At 39.9% G+C, this 19,417-nt stretch overlaps 1 protein-coding gene across 1 annotated transcript in view; it reads left to right on the forward strand.

The window, feature by feature from the left end:
- SLC6A2 (solute carrier family 6 member 2) overlaps nt 1-19,417 on the forward strand; it is a 58,493-nt gene that overhangs the window by 22,209 nt on the left and 16,867 nt on the right. Inside the window, exons 3-9 of the mRNA XM_018914600.3 lie at nt 1,396-1,633; nt 9,101-9,239; nt 9,973-10,107; nt 13,873-13,976; nt 14,684-14,808; nt 15,557-15,669; nt 18,189-18,317. Coding sequence (XP_018770145.2) covers nt 1,396-1,633; nt 9,101-9,239; nt 9,973-10,107; nt 13,873-13,976; nt 14,684-14,808; nt 15,557-15,669; nt 18,189-18,317 — 983 coding nt within the window. The remainder of the gene's footprint in view (nt 1-1,395; nt 1,634-9,100; nt 9,240-9,972; nt 10,108-13,872; nt 13,977-14,683; nt 14,809-15,556; nt 15,670-18,188; nt 18,318-19,417) is intronic.

Consider the following 19,417-nt stretch of genomic DNA (forward strand, 5'->3'; position numbering starts at 1 on the left):
GTGTATCACTAGAGTTTGAATGTTCAAGTACTAGATTCATTTAAGCACCAAGGATTTGAAAATAGTTTCATCTTTACTTTCACAATTATTTCCCCATTGTTAAGGAGGAGCAAACTGGTTTACAGATTAAAAGCCTCCTGCAGAGCAAAGAGTAACTTTTGTACATGAAGCAGTCTTTGAACTGCCAACTCCTTCAGGGTCAGCATCTGTTCCTTATGCAAATTTTAAACCTGGATTAATACTCACAGTGTTTGCTACTTCCTTCCCATATAAAGAAATAAGAAAGCTTAATAATCTGCAACTATTAGGCCTCCAATGCCAAAAGTTAAACTGAAGAAAAATAAGTAAATGTTTGCACTTCATTGCTGTGACAATAGCCACTGTGACAGTGATGACATTGATAAAATAACTGTACTCCCTACCTTTTATATGCAGTACCTACAACTTTGAGGGAGGAGTCAGAGAACAAATCTGCACAAACAGTAAGAATGAAGTCAAGGCAAAGCAAGATTCCTGAAAAATTCTGCCAACCAACTTTTATTGGAGTCCAACATTTATATCAAAACTTCCTCCCAAACTGTTGGAAAATGTCCATTTTCACGAGGAGAATGTGCACTTTCTGGGGTGCTTTTGCTAAAGAGACCCTCCAGCCACACTTTATGATATGCAAAAACACAAAGCAAATGTTCAAAGTCAAAATAGAATGCTTATACTCTGAATTCTGTAATCCTGGAGATTACAGGAAAGTAAAAGGGGTTGAATGTCACACACAGTTTGGCCCCAACCTGATATTCACCAAGTTTTACTGGCATGCCCAAAACCACCTGGAGACCTCAGTGGAGCAGCACAGACTGTTTCAGGCATGAATTGGAGCCAGTTACCTGCTGATGGAAGCCAATACAGAGAGTAGTAATGGGAAAGAAACAAGAGTGGGGTCAGTGTCTGTTCCAAACTAGTTCAGGGTGGGAACATGAGGCATAGGGAAACTTCATTTAAGTGTCAAGCTTTACTTTTCCAAGAGAAGTTGCCAAGGTCCCTGACGTCATGAAGATGAAGCGAGTTTCACTCCTAACATGGGCTTGCAACCTTCTGCATTGGAAGCAAATCAGCAATGGAGTTGTACAAGGACAAATTTTGACATTGCACTGCTTAATTTCTTTTGCTGACAAACAACTGGATTTGATAAAAGCCAGTCATTTTCCAAACCATTTCTGTAATTTTTTGTTTAGAGGTCAGGTACATTGTGTCCGCATATGTGCATGCAAATGTCAGAAATTCCTTTTTATTGGACCTAAAATGAATTTGCAATCATGGATCATTGAGTTTAACTGCAGTGTTTGTGCATACTGTGGCATGTCAAATGCAATGTGTAATCTAGTTTTCCTTTGCCTTTAGGTGTAGGCTATGCAGTGATACTCATAGCTCTTTACGTGGGTTTCTACTACAACGTTATCATAGCTTGGTCTCTGTATTATCTATTTTCATCATTCACATTTGAGCTCCCCTGGACAAACTGCCACAACAGCTGGAACAGCCCAAACTGCACAGATCCAAAACTCTTCAATGCATCAGTGCTTGGCAATGGTACTAAATACTCCAAGTACAAGCTCACTCCTGCAGCTGAATTTTATGAGTAAGTGTTGACCTAACTTTGCTATTTATTCAAAATTCTGTGTCTAAGGGAGTTTCCTCTTGAAGGGGAAATGGTTGGTATCCAGCCTCTAGGACAAGCAGCAGAAGGCTAAGGTTAAAATGGAGCTGTAATGTTGGTCTGTGTGCCTGGGTGACTGACTTTTGCCTCTGTGATCTTTGGTTTCTCCTGCACTAATGCAGTGCTTGCTGTAAGCACAAGGGAACTGAACAAGACACAAATGTTCCCTATGTGCCACTTTTGCTTACACCAGTTTTGCTAGGGCAAGGAAACAGCAATATTCTGGCAGAGGTGACTGCATGCCAACTGAGCTGAGTTTAGGGCTTTAAAATAACCATTTGTTCACAGATTTTGACTGCTGCTCTACTCAAAAAGTTTCAGTGCAACAGCAGACCTCTGTTTGCTCCACTGCTTCAATAGTTCAGTGAAGTGAGATAAAACACTGAACAGGAGGAAAGAGCCAGGTTATAGAAAGCCAGGCTTTTACCAGTGCCTAAGCAAAAGAGTGCTCTGCAGCATGGGCTGAGACAGGCAAAGGCAGGCTTAAATCAAACAGCTGGAATCAAACCCCAAAAGGTAAATTAATAACTGAACTATAAAACGAAGATACCAAACTCTGTATAAATATTTTCATTATGGGCTTATAGGGGAAAATGGGATTTGATTAGGAGAAAGGGGATGAGCACCAAGCTATTAAATCAACTGTTGAATTAATCTGAATAATGAATCAATTAATATTTCTGTGTTTGGAGGAGAAAGATATTAGAGCACACACCTGCTAAGCAGTGAGTCCAACCTTGTAGAAACAAAGGGAAAATACTCTTTCCATAAATAACCAGCAGGGATCTTGGGGTCTCTGTTTATAGCTCTTCAACATTTGTGGTCCCTGTTTTTCTCTGAAGACAGCCCAGTGAAAGATCAGAAGTGATACACAAACTGCTGGCAGGGGTTTGGGAACAAAACTCAGTGCTTTGGAAACAAGATGGGGGCTTGAGTTCAAAGGAGCTTACTGAAATGGCAAATAATGACAGCTGTGAAATCTACTGCCCTTACAATAAAAGGCTTAAGTCTTAGTCAAGTAAAACGTAATCCCTACCTTCTTGCTTTGCCTTTTTATTATTTAAAATGGTTCTGAGCAACTTCTGCTATCACCTCATGCTTGGGTAATGATTTTGACTTTGTAGTGGGTGAGGCTGTGGTAGAATCAATTCATGATGTTTTGATTTACTTCCACTGATCTGGGGAACTAAATCAAAAAGCTCAATTAATGATTGTCTGTACACTGAAACTTGAAATAATATGGTCCTTTCCTCATCATGAATAAGATTCAAGGTGCAGAAGGTAAGAACAAAAAGGGTATTTGACATTTCCTTTTGCTTTAATCCCTGAATTTTGCAGCTGTAATTAGGTCACTAGGTCCTGTACTTGTTAATGACTAGATTACATTGCAAAAATGAGAAGGGTAACCACTTAACTAAAACACGCTATAACATCTGTTTTCCCAGCTGTAAAAACAGGGAATCACAAGGGGCATTATATTCACTTATCCAGTATTTGGGTGAGCTCATCAGGTCCAGCTGTACAGCTCAGGTGTCAACCCAAACTTGTACAAAGTCTCAGTGTATTCAGATCCAACCTATCAACTAAATCAGAAAACAGCTTCTTTCCTGTATCAAATAACCCAATTCATGCTCATGGTCTTCTTACAACAAGGAGAGTGGAATCTTTTGAGTATACACTTTCATATTTTGTGCCAGAGTCACAAAAGGAAAAGGGAAGTGATACAGCTTAAACTTGGTTCTCTAGGATGTACAGTTACATCAGAACACTCACCCACAAACTTTTGGCCTCTGGTGGGCAGGCTGAGGGGGAAGCAGGGAGACCAGAAACACCAAACATTTATCTTGCAACATTTATCTTGGCAGAAGTACTGCCAAGACAGGACACAAGCAGGGAACTAGTATGATTATTCTGAAAAGACACAGACACTTCTTTTTGGGACATAAATCCTTCACACTAAGCTGGCCTGACCAAGAATTTGGAGTTGATTATTTCCTAAAGCCCTGTAGCTGCCAGAGCTGACTGCCTCTATCTCCACCAGCACAGGAATAAACTGTAGGAGGAAGTGGGAGTGCTGTGATGTGACAGCTCATCAAATACTACAAGAAAGGTACCTCAAATTCAGCAGAAATATGCTGCTTGTCACTACTTACATTGAGTGAGAAAAGGGAAAACTTGCAATCTAGGCCAACTCTATCAGCTGTCCAGGATCTGGCTGGGAGGAAAAGCAGAGAGAAACCTCTAAGCCTCAGACTTGGAAAAATCATTCCAAGTTGCAAATTCCATGCCAAATCAATATGGCAGGAGAACCTTGAAGAACGTCTTTGGCTTTTGTTTTCAAGCCTCAAGAGCTGGGCAGAACTGAAGTCTGGAGTGCTTCTACACTGAGGCCTTCTGGAGAGTTTCATTTTACCAAGTCTGGTTTCAGCTGTAGAGCCTTCATTCAGGCCAAGGCACCACTGATGTCCTGGGGACAACTTCTCACCACAGGAAGGAGCAGGACCTCTACAGTACTTCATTAGAGATGCTTAAAATCAACTATAAAGCATTTGTGCACTGTAAAACTGGCAAACCAAGCTAAAATGCAATATCAGCTTGTGCCTTTCTGCTAAGTAATAGCCGGTAATATTCCAGTTAGGAATAAAATGTCAACACCACATTTCTTTAGGGATACAGATTACTTTAATTCCTTCCCTCTTCAGTGGTTTGGAATTAAACACAGAAAATAAAAAGAATTATCTATCCTTTACACACATGTTAAAATAATTCAAAATAAACCTTTTTTTTGGAAGAACAGAAGTACATCACAAATAAAGTTGCCTTATCTGCTCCATATTGCTCCTATTTTGATACTTTATCTGAACACAGGCATACTTTATATTTGTTCTCTCCCTTCTTGTGTCTGCAAAAAGTCTGTTACCATCCTGCTTTCATTTATGCTGACACCTCAAAAATACCAGTTTGGAGGAACAAAAGCACTATTCTTCTCACAAGGTCCTGTGCCTGCAAAAAATCACAATCTGTTGGAGAAACAAATCTTGGCCATTTTTTTTTAGAAAAAAAACAGTGAAAATGTCAACAAACATTGGGCTACAGAAATTTCCCTCCAACAGTGCTTTTTCTCAGAGCTGTAATCCATTCTTTCTGCATGAGAAATTTTACAGGGAAATTTTCATGCCAGATTCAGTAAAGGAAACTCACAGAATTCACAAGTCAGCCCAGCTGTGTGCAATTGCAAAAACCTACCTAAGAACAAGGAACTCACTCACAGCAGTGAGTCACATTTATGAACATCATGTTTATGAAACTTATGAGAAGTGTGTGAACCAAGAACATCCTGAAAAAAACCCTTCACCCTAAGGTTACTTTTCTAGAGCAATAGCTTTGTGCTTTAGGGTAAAGCCTTCCCTGGAAATGCCAGGGAAGAGGTTCCACATGGTTCAGTATGACAGCAAATGGAGTGATCAGTGCCATGGCCCCCAAAGATGGAACCACCTGTCCCCATTAAACAAGTGGGAAGCAACTTCTCCCAAGAGAGAAAACACCACTTCCAAAGTCAGCACAAGCAATTCTGCCTGAGAATGCTTATAAAAACTGGAACAGGCAATAAGAACTACTGAGAGGGGATAGCCCTCTATTCTGCTAATCACACCTGGTCTTTCCACTCTGCTCTTCTGAGGCAGTGAGTTTTGGAGAGTCGTGAATGTGCTGAAGTGGGGCAGAGCAGCAAAGGAGATCAGAATTGCTGTTAGTGGAAGGATAAAGTTTTCAGTGCATTGAGATAAACATTCTCCCTATTATCGTGATTCAGAAAGAGATTGCACCTCCAACAGAGCAACCCTGAGTGTACAGACAGACAGACAGGGAATGAGAGCCTGGAAAGGGTCCTGGTCCATGGCAAGCTGGACATGAGTCAGCAGGGCCCTGGCAGCCAGGAGGGACATCCCTGTCCTGGGGACATCGGGGCCAGCTGGCACAGGAGGGGATGGTCCTGCTCTGCTCTGGGGGGGCTCACCTCGAGTGCTGGGGGCAGTTTTGAGCACCACAATATAAAAAAGACATTAAGATGTTATGGAGTGTCTAAAGGAAGGCTGTGAAGGTGGGGAAGGGCCTTGAGGGGAAGCTGTGTGAGGAAGAGCTGAGGTCACTTGGTCTGTTCAGCCTGGAGCAGAGGAGACTGAGAGGAGACCTCAGTGCAGTTACAGCTTCCTTGTGAGGGCAAGAGGAGGGACAGGAACAGATCTCTCCTGGTGGTGACAGTGACAGGACCCGAGGGAGTGGCCTGAAGTTGTGTCAGGGGAGGTTTATGTCAGATATCAGGAAAAAGTTCTTCACCCAGAGGGTGACTGGCCACTGGAACAGGCTCCCCAAGGAATTGGTCACAGCCCCAACCTGACAGAGTTCAAGAAGTGATTGGATGATGCTCTCAGGCATGGGAGATGTGAACATTTCTCAGAGATATCCTCTGCAGATGTAACAGTTGTACTCAACCTTCCTTGAGGGTTCCTTCCAAGTTAGCCTGTTCTGTGATGAAGTACAAATAATAATTTATGATAAGCCAGCCAGGGTGCCACTGGTAAATGATGTGTTTCCCAGAATCTAGCTTGCAGTCCATTACACAGCTCCATTCTCCAACACAAGAGGGAGCTGAAATATCTAGAGAAAAAGCCAGATGCTGCTGCATCTGGACCCCCCTGGATTGTGCCCAGCACTCCAGGGTGGGGGTGAGGCACACAGGGCATGAGCACTGCCCTCAGATGGCTCAGCTGCTCCCTGTGCTCTGGGCTGTAGGACAGCAGTGTCCCAGAGCCAGGATAACCTTCAGCATTGCAGCTGTGCCTGCTCAGAGCTCCTGACAAAGCAGAGACACCCAAGCAGCTCAGACAGCAGCCCTGGGTATGGCAGAGCTGGGCCTGAGCCAGGCTAGCCCTGTGGCCCTTCATGGGGAGCCTCTCTGCTCCCTGTGCCCTGCACCCCCAGCCCTGTTCCAGACACCCTGCTGGCCAGCCTGCACAGAGCCAGCTCAGCTCTACAGGGTTTGTGCCACAAGCTCAGCCTCACACTGCTCTGTGGGCACAACCTGCCATGAAAGCCACAGCTGAATGTCAGCAGTGCTATTTGTGAGAGAAAAATACCAGTTTGCAGCCTGGCAAACTCTGCAAAAAGGGCTCCATCCACACCATGCAGATCGCCTAACCTTGCACAGGGGAAGGAAAACCACATTTCATGCTCTGAAGGAAACTGGCAGCAAAGATGACTGAACTGTGGTTGCCCAAATGTAGAACACAGAAGATGTAGAAGAGCCTTCTAATTGAGCACAATTATCATGCTTCAAATTGCCTTCTAAACTGAGTATGCAATTTCTATAGATTGCACAATGTATACACTGACAGCTCTTTTAGCATCTTCAGTCTACAATTTGCATTAAGTTTTAAATCATAAAAACATAATCTAACTACCAGAATAGGGAATAGCTTGGGAGACCTGATCCATTTTGCTGATTCATAGTTTATGCAAGTCTTTTGGGTTTGATCTCACAAATATGACCACTAACTTTAAGAAGTACTTAGATGTTCCTAGAAGTACTTTATATGTCAACTAACAAATACATTTGATAGTTAACACACTAATTTAGAGATAAGTGATGACATTCTTGAATTCTGAATCAATCTGATCCAAAACACATCTAAAATTCAGATAAATGACACCCTTCTATTGAGCACATCAAATTTAGGCAAGTAACTTTTGCCTCTAATAAAAAGAATGAGTTTATAGAGCTGTGTAAACATATTTGGACCAAAAATGAAAATTATGATTCATTTTGGATTGAAAAAAATGAGGCCTACTCCAAGACCTTAAACTTGATCTATTTATGTGGAATTTTCTACATTTCTAAAAGACAATCACATAAATCTGTCCAGGGATGAATAATACATAAAGCTCCCTAGAAAGTACCAGTCTGACAAAACCATCCCAGAGAATTCTACACCTACAACTCTTAAATCCTGTTTCCTGGCTATATCTTAAATGTGTTGGAGTAAAAATGATAGAGCAATTTTCAGATCACAAGCCTTGGCATTTATTTATTTCCTGGTTTGGTTCCCTGTTTATGTGCAAATATTCACCACTTTTGTAAAAAATATGTTCTGAATTTCTCAGAGTAGAGACAAAGCACACATATTATAATAATCCTTATACAGACAGGAAAGCCAAGACACAGAGAAGAATTTATTGGTTCCAACATTTCCTGTTATTAAAACTGTGACTGGGTCCTTCATTTACTGAGTCCTGCTGAGCAGCTGCCCCACTGCCTCCTCAATAATTTGTTTTTAGTAGGGTTTATGTGTGAGTACCAAGCAGCTGAGCTGCCTGTTGGCTGTTCAGGGTCTGATGCCAAACCAAAGGGGACCCAAGTGCTGCACAAGGACTAAACAGAGTCAGTGGTACTAACAAACAAATCACTCTTTGCAGATTTCTATGGAGATAGATGAACCATTTTCCTTTAGCTGAATGCAGAGTGGAAGTAAGGCAGGAACTGGTGCCAGAGCTCTTGGGTGACTAGGAGGATCTTCCCAGAAGAGAGCACAGGGAAGGAGAGAATGAGAAGAAATTTCCCTTGGGAGGAACCAGAATGTCTGAATGCAGCTTCAAATTGAGAGCCCTTCACACTCCTGCCCCTCCTGCAGAGAGGGGACAGACTCTGGGAACCTGCAAATCTCAAAGTCATTGCAAATGTAATTTACACTCCCTTACGTGGGATGCAGTCTTAGGATAAACCAAGCTCCTTGGCACAAATCCCTATTTCTAGTGCATGTAGTTTGATTCTTGGTGCTGTTTCAATTATTTCTAGAGCTCTGACCAGAATATTAGAAAGCTTAAACAATTTATTTGTTGCTCTTGCATTTTGTCCAGCCTAATTAAATAGATCCCTGTAATACTGTCAGTTCCATGTGTTAATATTTGTTCTCAGTCTTTCCCCCATAATATTCTCTTCTCATTTTCACATGTATTTCTCATCTACTTTCATTCTTTTCTCAATAACAACAATCTGCAAGCAAAACACTGTTTCTAGTTGTCTTACTACCAATGGTTTTCCCTTTCTTTGTGACTCATTTGAATTCTGAGAGTTTATTTTGTTAGCACAATTGGACAAACATCTCTCTCTATGAAGCAAGGGTTGCTTTCAGAAACTTTTACTTAGGACATGCTTTGGACATAATTTGAAGGAACTGACAGAGTACAGAGGCTTCACAAAGCACCTCCACTGACTGCCAGTGATGCCAGTGGGTTTCTACTGCTGCCATGGCCATTCCTGCTGCCCACAGCACAAGGATGCAAAGCCTGTTTCCCCCAGTGAGTTCACTTTGTTTCTGTGTATCTGGTGTGTAGGAGAGGAGTTCTGCACCTGCACGAGAGCCGTGGAATCCACGACCTTGGCTTGCCCCGCTGGCAGCTCTCCCTCTGCCTCTTGGTGGTGGTAATCATTCTTTTCTTTAGTCTCTGGAAAGGAGTGAAGACTTCAGGAAAGGTAGAGCTAATATTGTCCTTCGGTCTTGACTGCATTCTTTTTCTACTTTAAGAAGTCTCCTAATTTTAGAAAGCAAGAAAATAAATCACTGATTTGGAGGCATCCTCAGGGACCAATCTATCATATTTCTTGTGTGATATTCTAACTGAAAATTTTATAAATGTATTATTTTCAATTCAACATTGGTGGTTTCATCCAGAAAATATTTTTAAATTAAAAAATTTGTCTTAAATGTGCATCTTCTTCTTAGCCAAATGTACTAATATTTCAATGATATAAGAGGCTTTGGTTGTATTATATAAAATGCCATGTCAAGAGAAATATCTGATTAAAGTAATTTGAAACCACTCTTTGACATCCCTCACAAAATATCTTAACAGAAACTCTAGAGCTGGATACATCTGAGACCTTTTTGTGCATTTTCATGAAAGTATCAGGCAATGACTTAACATCAGGCAATGACTGAACTTTTTAGTAAACAGCAGAGAGATAGGAGCAATCAGCAGTCTAACACACACTGACACTGTCTTCTGTTTGTCAAAACTGTCTCCTACTGGCATCTGTAAACTTAAATATTAAAAGATTCATGACATAGAATTTTCCCTCATGTCCTAAAAAGAGCTTCTCCATCAAACTGAATGGCCTAAACCAAGGAAATGCCAGCTGTACTTATTACATATTCTTAAATCTTCTGTAACAGCTGATTAACCTTTGGGATCTGTGTTGTCTGCAGGTTGTTTGGATAACTGCCACGTTGCCTTATGTTGTATTATTTGTCTTATTAATACATGGAATAACCCTGCCTGGTGCATACAATGGAATAAATGCATACCTGCATATAGATTTCAGAAGATTAAAAGAAGCCACAGTAAGTGTATTCTTCTGCTCTCATTCCCTAATTATTAAACCTATTACCCTTGTTATTGAAACTGAAAATATTACAGTTCACTTCTGAAGTTAAACAGCCATGCCTCTGCTTCTGCCTCAGCAGAGTCCCCCTTCTCTGACAGTTTCACTTTGCAATACTCTCCAAAACAGGACTATCTCACTCTGAGCCCAGACAATTCAGATCACAAAACACCTCTGTGAAGGCACTTACAGGTGTGGCAGACCCCTAAAAAAGTCCATGTTTGAATGTGCACCCAGTAAACTGCAATATCCTTTATACAGGAAATTGGAGTCCTGAAAATATTTAGTACTCAAAAGGTTAAGAATTCCCTCAAGACAAAAATCTTGCTTTCTGAATTGCTAGCTTAAATATTAACCTAGAAAAAAAAAAATACTTTCCCTATGCAAACCTTGCTAAACATACAAAATCAGGATTAACTCACCTAATCTAACCATGGTCTTTCATACAAATAAGATTTTCAAAAGCATGATGTAGTATCTTATCTTACTATTGAAAGTGATGTACATTTCACTCTGTCATTGAACATATACAAACCAACCCAATTTGTGGAGTAACTTGGAACTAAGACTTATTTCATACATTGTAAAGCAAAAGCTACACCTGGAGTCACTAATACATGAAATTGGCAGCATTTTAGACCTACAAAAAACAGACTACATTTACTCCCCTCTACCAAACTGAAAATAGCATAAAACATTTATAAGACAGTAGTATGGATGGGTCACAAGACCATTCAAATGGCAATAAATCTGAAAAGAGACATCATTTTACTAGAAGGAAATGCATCATCTTGAAAAATTGCAGCTTTCAGAAATGTCTGCAGTCTGTCCATAGTTGCACAGTACCTTTCCTATGAATCCTGTCTTGACTTTTCCAGAATTATTAAAAAAGAGCTCAATATACTTAGAAAAAAAATACATTCCTGGCCTTTTAATGCTAAATTTGAAAGCAGCCATTTCTTCCAAAACAGAGCCAGACCCCATGTCTATTTTGGAATAATCCAATCAAACCTCAGATATGGGATTTTCACCCACCTTTCTCACAAGGCAGCAGTCATCCCAGTAATTCACATTCATGCATACACATAAATACAAAGATGTCAAGATGAGCAAAGCAGGTGCTTATATTTTTTTATCTGTTTTAAGTGCTGTTTGGAAATAAACACCACAATTCCAGCTAGGTGTCTATGGAGCTGTACTGGCTGTACCAGGCCTCCATAATCACATCTGCCTTCTGCTGCTGGAAGGACATTCTGTGTGCTGCCCTTTCTTGGCTTAATATTTCTGCAGCTGCTATTTAGAAGACCCAAAAGTTATTTGTTTCTAGGACTACATTTTTCAAACAACAAAAAGTTACACTAGAATAATAAAAGACTAAAGATCACTTGTGCTGAGAAGTGGCACTAACTCTTTGTCATGACAGCCCTCCCCCCTTGGAGACTGATCCTTGCTGCTGCAATAGCTTTGTGGGCTTAATCTTTGTGCTCAGGCTCCAAAGAATAGAATCCCACTTTGTTTCTGTGGATGTGATATATGATTTTATTATCTCCAAATGAAGAATCTAACAAAGAAACACCCTAAGTCACAAAGAGGGGTGACCCATAGAGGGCTCTGCCAAGGCTCTCCTAAGGGCCCTTAGAGCACCCTGACCACTGTCAAGGTGTCAGGGTGCTCTAAGGTGTCAAGGTGTGCCCCATTTGTGGAGCCACAAACTGCACTGAACAAAAGTTATAACAGCTTAAACACTGAAGAAGGCTGGAAAGACTGATGACTGCCTACTGCAAAATGTTCCTATTTGTTGATTTTTAATACAAATAAAAGAAATATTCTATAGTAAAATGTTAGATCACACATTGATCAGAGGCTGTGAAGATGAGAAACCTGAGCATGAACTGCAGAACAAGCCCTGCTCTCTTACATCCTGCTTGGTTAGAACAAAGAGAATGTTCTGCATTTAATCTTAATTTCTGGTTTCTGCTCTTCTTTCCCTTCACCTTGATCGTCTCAATTTGTTTCCTAATCAGCTGCTATGAGCCAAGACTCCTACTCAACAGATACTTCAGCATGTGCTTAAATCCTTTGGGAGGCAGCAGGGGCTCATCCCTTACTTGAGCCAACAGGACTCAGCACGTGCTTAGGGGTGCTTGAATAGTGAGAGAGGATGAGTACTACTGCACTGGCAGGATGCAAAACAGACACTGAACTACCAAAAACAAGTGTCTTGTGGTGCAGTGTGCAGATCTGGTTAGAGTTTAACAAAACTGATGTTTAAAATTTTCAGGAATTTCGTGAACAGCTAAAGTTATCTGAATTTTTCAAAACGCAAGAACGAACGTAGGAGACCGCATCCCTCTTTCTGCATTTCTGTTAATATAAATGCTTTTCAGAGAAAACAACCCTATATGATCTCAGTCTTTGGGTGAAAATAGAATATTAATATGTAACTGGTATATAAAAAGAATGAGTAAGGGATTAAGGTTTCAGAATTGTTTAGTTATTCGTTGAAAGAAATCCATAAAACCCTGCATGAACTACAATTTGAGAAAAATCATATCCTCCCATCCACTGGCTACTAATAAACACTCCATAGACTGCTCTTCATGTTATCTTTCAAGTAATCATCTCTCCACAGTCCATAAAATCAAGTTTTTCTACGAACCCAGATTACCACAAGTGGTTCACAGCGTCCAGCAGGCAGCAATTGGAAGCATCTATCATCTATGTTGAGAAAAGAAGACATCAGCAGCCTCAGTGCTTTCATGTATCATGTCAACTCTCTTCCTTCCACTAGGCCAAATATAAAAGCGTAGCACTAAACTCCCAATGCAGAGGGAGCTCAGAAGCTGCTTAGATCTGTTAGAAAGTTGCTGCTAAATAGCTGTGTTAAATCTGATTTTGTAGAGATGGACGAATGATGAAATCCAGTGCTTTTCAAGGTTCTTTCCGAGTTTTTGGCAGATTTAATCAAACATTGCAGATCTCACTTTGAGAAATGCTAGTTATTATTCATACCACTGACTTCACTACTTCTGTTGAAGATTTTCATTTAAAAATCTCTGTGTAACAACAGAATGAATGGATATTGGTAGGAGGGACACTTTGGAAAAATGTTTTCCTTGGTGGACAATCCTTGAAATTGTCAAGCTCCTTCTAAACCAAAATTTAATGACTATCACAGAAACAACTCTTTCTCCTACTAAGTGAGAAAGCTGAGAGATAAATCTGCATGGTTCTGTTCACAGCACATCAGTCATGCTTCAGCTCCTGAACCAAGGAAGTATCATGTAGAGTGCACTAAGTCACACAAAGGAAGCTCTGGTATGGGAAAGAAAATGTCCTATAACTCTTGACCTATTAATTATTTTTAGATTTCTGGTTGTACATTCCAAACTAACTTGGAACAAGAGCAATTGGAAGTGTATTTCTGTCACTCAGGAGAAAAACCCTGCAATCATCTCAGTGCTGGGTGAAATCTCAGAAGTCCCTGTCCTGCTGCACAGCCCACCAGGGCAGCAGTGTGTGTGCTCTGAGGACTTTTCCCCTGCTCCTCCTCCCACCTCACCACCTCAGGTGAGGCCATTCCAGACCAGGGCCGTGCTCCATGTGACACTTACACTGCCCTTGGCATGAATGCCAGCTCTTTTCCAAAAGCCCTTGCCTTGCTTTCCTGCTGCTGTATCCTTGTGGCTGAACTGACCCTGGCGCTGTTGGTGTCGTTATGCAGGTATGGATTGATGCAGCCACTCAGATATTTTACTCCTTAGGAGCTGGGTTTGGTGTTTTAATTGCATTTGCCAGTTACAACAAGTTTGACAACAACTGCTACAGGTAAGAGCCTTTTCTTCCATTATGGCTGCAACTTTATTTTATTTTACTCTGACTGCAGCTGAAAGAAGTTTTAAGCTATCCTTTCATCTTCAGTCATATATTAATGACAGTGAGTTTTGTGTAGACATAGTAACCAACCCAAATCTTGCAATACTGTCTTCCCAAGTGAAATTTTAGTAACAGGAACCTGGCAAGATATCTGCTGCTCTCCAAAGCAGAATAGGATTAGGTTTGGACTTTAGACAGCTGTGTAAACTCTGCTGGTGTTTGCCTTTCAAAAGTACCATTAAGTGCAACAGTGAACACAAGATGAAATCTTATTGGTGCAGGAACAAAAAGCAGAAAGATTCCAGCTTCCTGGAGTGTTTCTGTGCTTTGGGATTATATTTCTGATATTTTACAATGCACTCCAGTTTAGGAATGCACTTTAAATCAAGTCAGTTTTTAAGAGTTTTGCTGAATCTCCACCATGGAAATTCAACCATAGTCACTCTGCACCCTCTGAGAAATTCCAGCATTTAGATGTTTCATTAACAATAAATTTTGGAATAAAAACAAGCATCACTTTTCCAAGAAAATATAAATTCACAAGGTACATATCTTATAAATGCATTGTGAACTGAAGGATGGGGGGAAAATGCTGAAGAAAATCCCCATCTAGTTCTTAAATTTTTTTCTCACTGAGCTGTTCCTCTCTCCATGTTTAGGGATGCTTTGCTGACTAGCACCATTAACTGTGTCACAAGCTTCATCTCAGGATTTGCCATTTTCTCCATATTGGGCTACATGGCTCATGAGCACAAAGTTAAAATTGAGGATGTAGCTACTGAAGGTAGGAAGTTAATACTACATTAACTTTAACCCTTCTCCCCCACCATTTCTATGCAAATATATTTATATTTGTTTCCAACAAGTGAATGAAAATCTCATGGAAGTGAACTGAATAAACTTACATGGAACTAGAGCTCTGTGTTTAAATCCCTTGTTGAAATGTGAACTCTAAATGTTATTGCTTCACCTCACCTCTACTGAATTGAGGTTCCCCAGAATCTTGCCCCCACAGGTTTTGCCCGTTCAACAAACAGATGTTAACCACTGGAATCTTATAAATCTTACAGAAGTATTGCTGCTCAGTGCCACAGGTGACTGGTTTTGATGGCTCTGCTAGGCTCAGCTCTATAGTCCTTTCACTGGGAACAAGTCACCCATGGTCTCAGCTCCTGCACCTCTCATCACATCCAAGAGTTCTCTTGTCAAACAGAGGCAACACATCCACATAATTTCTTCTCCACTACATAGCTGAAAAATAACTAGTAAGGCTGCAAATCCAATCAAATATTATTCAAAGTGGAAAACAATGGGATAGGGTTTTTTTTAATACCAAACCATCATGAGTAAATAAATAAAGCATTTCAGATTTATTTTGGTACAATGCAAAAACGCTGTTTTAAAAACACTCAGAGCGTGACAAGGACTGAAGTGAAACTCAACTTAGTCATGATTTATCTTATTAAAATGAGCACTTTTGTGAAGATAAGAAACATAATAGTGACACCTCTTTTTCCCCTTTTCTATTCCAGGAGCTGGTTTAGTTTTCATCCTGTACCCAGAGGCAATTTCAACTCTTTCAGGATCTACCTTTTGGGCTGTGGTGTTCTTCATCATGCTCCTCACACTTGGCATCGACAGTTCTGTGAGTATTTTCTCCTTCTAGCTTTGACATTGTTCTTTTCCTGTCATATTTTGTAACTGAAGGGGCATTTGCCTTTAGCAGGAGGTTACATTTCAAGTAAGCATTCTGTACATTTCCTAAATCTGTTTCCACAGCATAGTAATACTATTACTTGCTGTATTATAAAGACTCTCCATCATTAAGAGGTTTAAGAAAAGATTAGATCTTTGACAAACCAGTAAATATTTACTCCCTGCTACTTTTTTATGGCTTTACAGAGGGGCTGTTCATCAACAGTTATTACTATTTAAAGGTCCAACAACACTACTATGATCTATTACTGCTATGAACCTGCAAAAGGCTCTGGAGCCCTGCTTGCAAAACCCAAATAAGACATTGAGTAGAGTGGTTTCTATGTGCTACAATCCACCAATCTGCCCTAGACAGACATCTGAAGGTACTCCTATTGTTTTTCTACAAGCCATGATCCAGAATTTCCTGTAAATTTAATCACAATTTTAAAATCATGCCAGAATATTTCCACAGTGGTTTCATTTTCCTATAATCTGACTGTAAAATGTCTGGTCTAACAAGTGGATCTGCTCTTTGATAAGTTTTACAACATAATATTCAGGATCACAGAAACTTCATCCCAGAAAATATTCCAAGTCCCAAACAACTTTTGCACTTTTTTACCAAAGAGGTCTCAAGGCATCCTGTTATATTTAGCTTCAATTTTGACAAATTTCTGCAGAACCAAATAGGGTCTTTAAGGAATAGTGAACCGTGGACAAACTTTCATTCTCCTTTGTAGGGTAAGGGTTTTTTACTATTCCAAAGCATAGGAGTCCCTTTTGAAGTTCAGAATGTCCAAAGCTGATCCAGGAATTTCTTGCTAGAAATGGTAAAACACTGTGTTTCCATTGCTTACAGCCTCAGGAAAATTCATTCCTTTTCAAGGACAAGAAAGAGAAAGACTGAATTGACATGGAAAAGAGCAAAAGTAAAAAAAAAAAAATATAATAACGTGGTTGCAGCAGGAAGCTTTGATAATCATTGGCAAATAGCTGAATGAGATCTTGTGGAGTGAGGGCTGAGCTGTAAAGGTCACATTCAGGTCCAAATATTTCCAAAGTATTTGGATTTTTGGATTCCAGCTGAGGTCCAATGAAGTTTGTCTATATAGACTAAGATCTGCATCCTTAGACAAAAGTCTGAGGGAAGATTATATCTGGGATTGTAGCTTGGCCATTTTTCCATTGTAAGCAAATATAAAGGATTGAAATGAAGGGTTCAGCACAATGAAAGAACATGAATGACCAGTAGGAAAAGGATGACAAATGAAAAGAATGAAGAAGGAATTTTTTGCTCAGAAGTGTCTAGATCCAAAACAGTTAGCTTTGCAACAGCAGTAAATGCAGGGCAATGTAAAGAAACATAGAAGTGACAAAGACACTTTAGATTACAGAACATACATTTCCTACAAAGAGAGAAAAGTCTTTCTGCTGGAGCTGATTAAAATACAGGGAACTAGTGAACTGTGGCCAAGTTTAGTTCTTTCCTTCTAAAGGGAGAAGGATTTACTGGTTCAAGATTGTCATGATTTCCCAAAGAAAACTCAAGTCCTGCAGTACTTTTTATGGTGATAATTCTCTGTTACTGATTTCATTCAGGAATATTTTAATCAAAGTCTTATAGGAAAGAGGCTGTGTCAGCACCTGTTAACCAGCTATTGTATTGCACCAGGCACTTCAGGTCTTGCCTTGGTCTTTTAGCATCACAAAAAGCATAGAATTAAGCCTCTCCAAAACACTAAATGAATTTGTTTACTAAGATAAAGGACTGAATTTTTTTTCATAGCTTTTTGTTGGAGTTTGGGGTCAGAATGTTTTCATTAATGGAAAGAAATTAAAATTCATAACCACCTACATAACCCAGCAATTTAAATGAAAATTTGGAAAGCACCTTTCCTGTATTGCAAAACAATAGCTAATGTTCCTCATTAACTTCTAGAAAGCAAAGCAAAATTCCTTCATGTTGTGAACCAAAAAAATTAATCAAGCTTCTTTTGCAGTAGTTCTTCCACATCTGTGAAGACTTTTGTCAAACTGGATTTTGTTAATCGATGGCTAAAGCAAATCATTGTTCAGTACATTTCCTTTAGGTGCTTGTTGTGCCTGTCTTTATTTAAGAAATATCTGAAGGAGCCTAGCTACTTAAGCTAGCAGCTTTTCCCCCAGAGTATATTCAAATGTACATTTTTTTCCCCAAAGTACTGTCTACTTATTGTTCTGTTGAGTCAGCTAAGATTCCTCAAGGGATACAGCTATGGAGGTGACAACCTCCCCTCTTGATATCCAGTTCCCTGACCAGCCCTTTACCAGAACAAAATAAACCCTCATATCACCAGTGACTTACAGCTGAAATACCAAAACCACAGAGTGGTTGGGTATTAATTGCACAAACTGCTTTGCATCCTTCAGTCTGTATTTCCAGCAATCAGCAGCCTTTAACCAGAGTTTTTGTCTTCCCCTTCACAGATGGGTGGGATGGAGGCTGTCATCACTGGCCTGGCAGATGATTTCCACCTTCTGAAGCAGCACAGAAAGCTCTTCACCTTTGGTGTTTCTTTTGGCACTTTCCTACTCGCTCTTTTTTGCATTACCAATGTAAGTGCAACAAAAGTTTCTATCAAAACGTTACCTAAAATATGCCATTAACCTTGACAGATGAAATATGGATAGGTTCAGATGACTTTTATTATAAATTTTGGTTCTTAACTTCTGTTCAGAACATCACTTTTAATCTAACATAAGAAGCTTCTCTGCTTTTTGGCACAAGATCATTTGCTATCAACCAAGCCTATGAGTCTTTGTTACAAGCAACTGTTTGTGCTGCTGCTGGGTTTGTTGGTTCTGTGTGCTTTCTTTTGCATTTGTTTGGGGGGTTTTGGCTTGGTTTGGGATTTTTTAGTCACATTAAATGGAATTGGGTAGAGTGCTTATTCCTCTGTGAGGAACTAAGAATTTCGAGTGACCAGACCATCTGGTTGTTCTCTTCTTGAAGAAAGGAAAAGACACTCACTTCTCATGGAAGGAGTGTAGAATAATGATCTCCTCTCCCCACCTTGTTTCTTCATGTCCCTTCAGGTACCTAGATCTTGACATCTTTTACTGCTAACACCACATAAAGCACAAAGAAAGCTTATCCTGAACATTTAGTGACCTGTATTTATCACTACCATCAGACTGAATGTTTTGCCTCATCTGGATTTTTACAATTAATTAAGGAATTAAATTAATGTGTTCTAGGCAGGAGAGAGGTTTGGTTTTTTTTTTTTTTGACCATAAGACAAAGAGAGGCCTGTTAACAAAGATACCAAAACTCTCAGAAAACAACTGAAACTTTAAGAAACCACCATGAAAGCATATGTGCTAAACCTCTCTCCATCCCTGGAAATGGTTTCCACATCTATGATTACGATTACTGAAATGGCATAGAAGTTTATAAATAACGAAGTCCTTTTTGCATTAAAATACCCCAATATTTTTGCTCCAGTTTCCTCAAACTGAGAAATATTTGAGACTCTAAAATATTTTAAAATATCTATCCTTTTAATACCATACTATTTCTATTGATACTTAAACACTGAACATGCTCCTATTTATTCAAAGTTGGAACTGGGATAAAATTTCCTGAAGTACAACATCAGAAGAAATTCAGTGTTAAGAACCAGAACAGGTGCTAGTGGGTGCAATTCCACTGCCTC

This window comes from Serinus canaria, chromosome 11 (genome assembly GCF_022539315.1).
Source record: "Serinus canaria isolate serCan28SL12 chromosome 11, serCan2020, whole genome shotgun sequence".
Lineage (NCBI taxonomy): Eukaryota > Metazoa > Chordata > Aves > Passeriformes > Fringillidae > Serinus > Serinus canaria.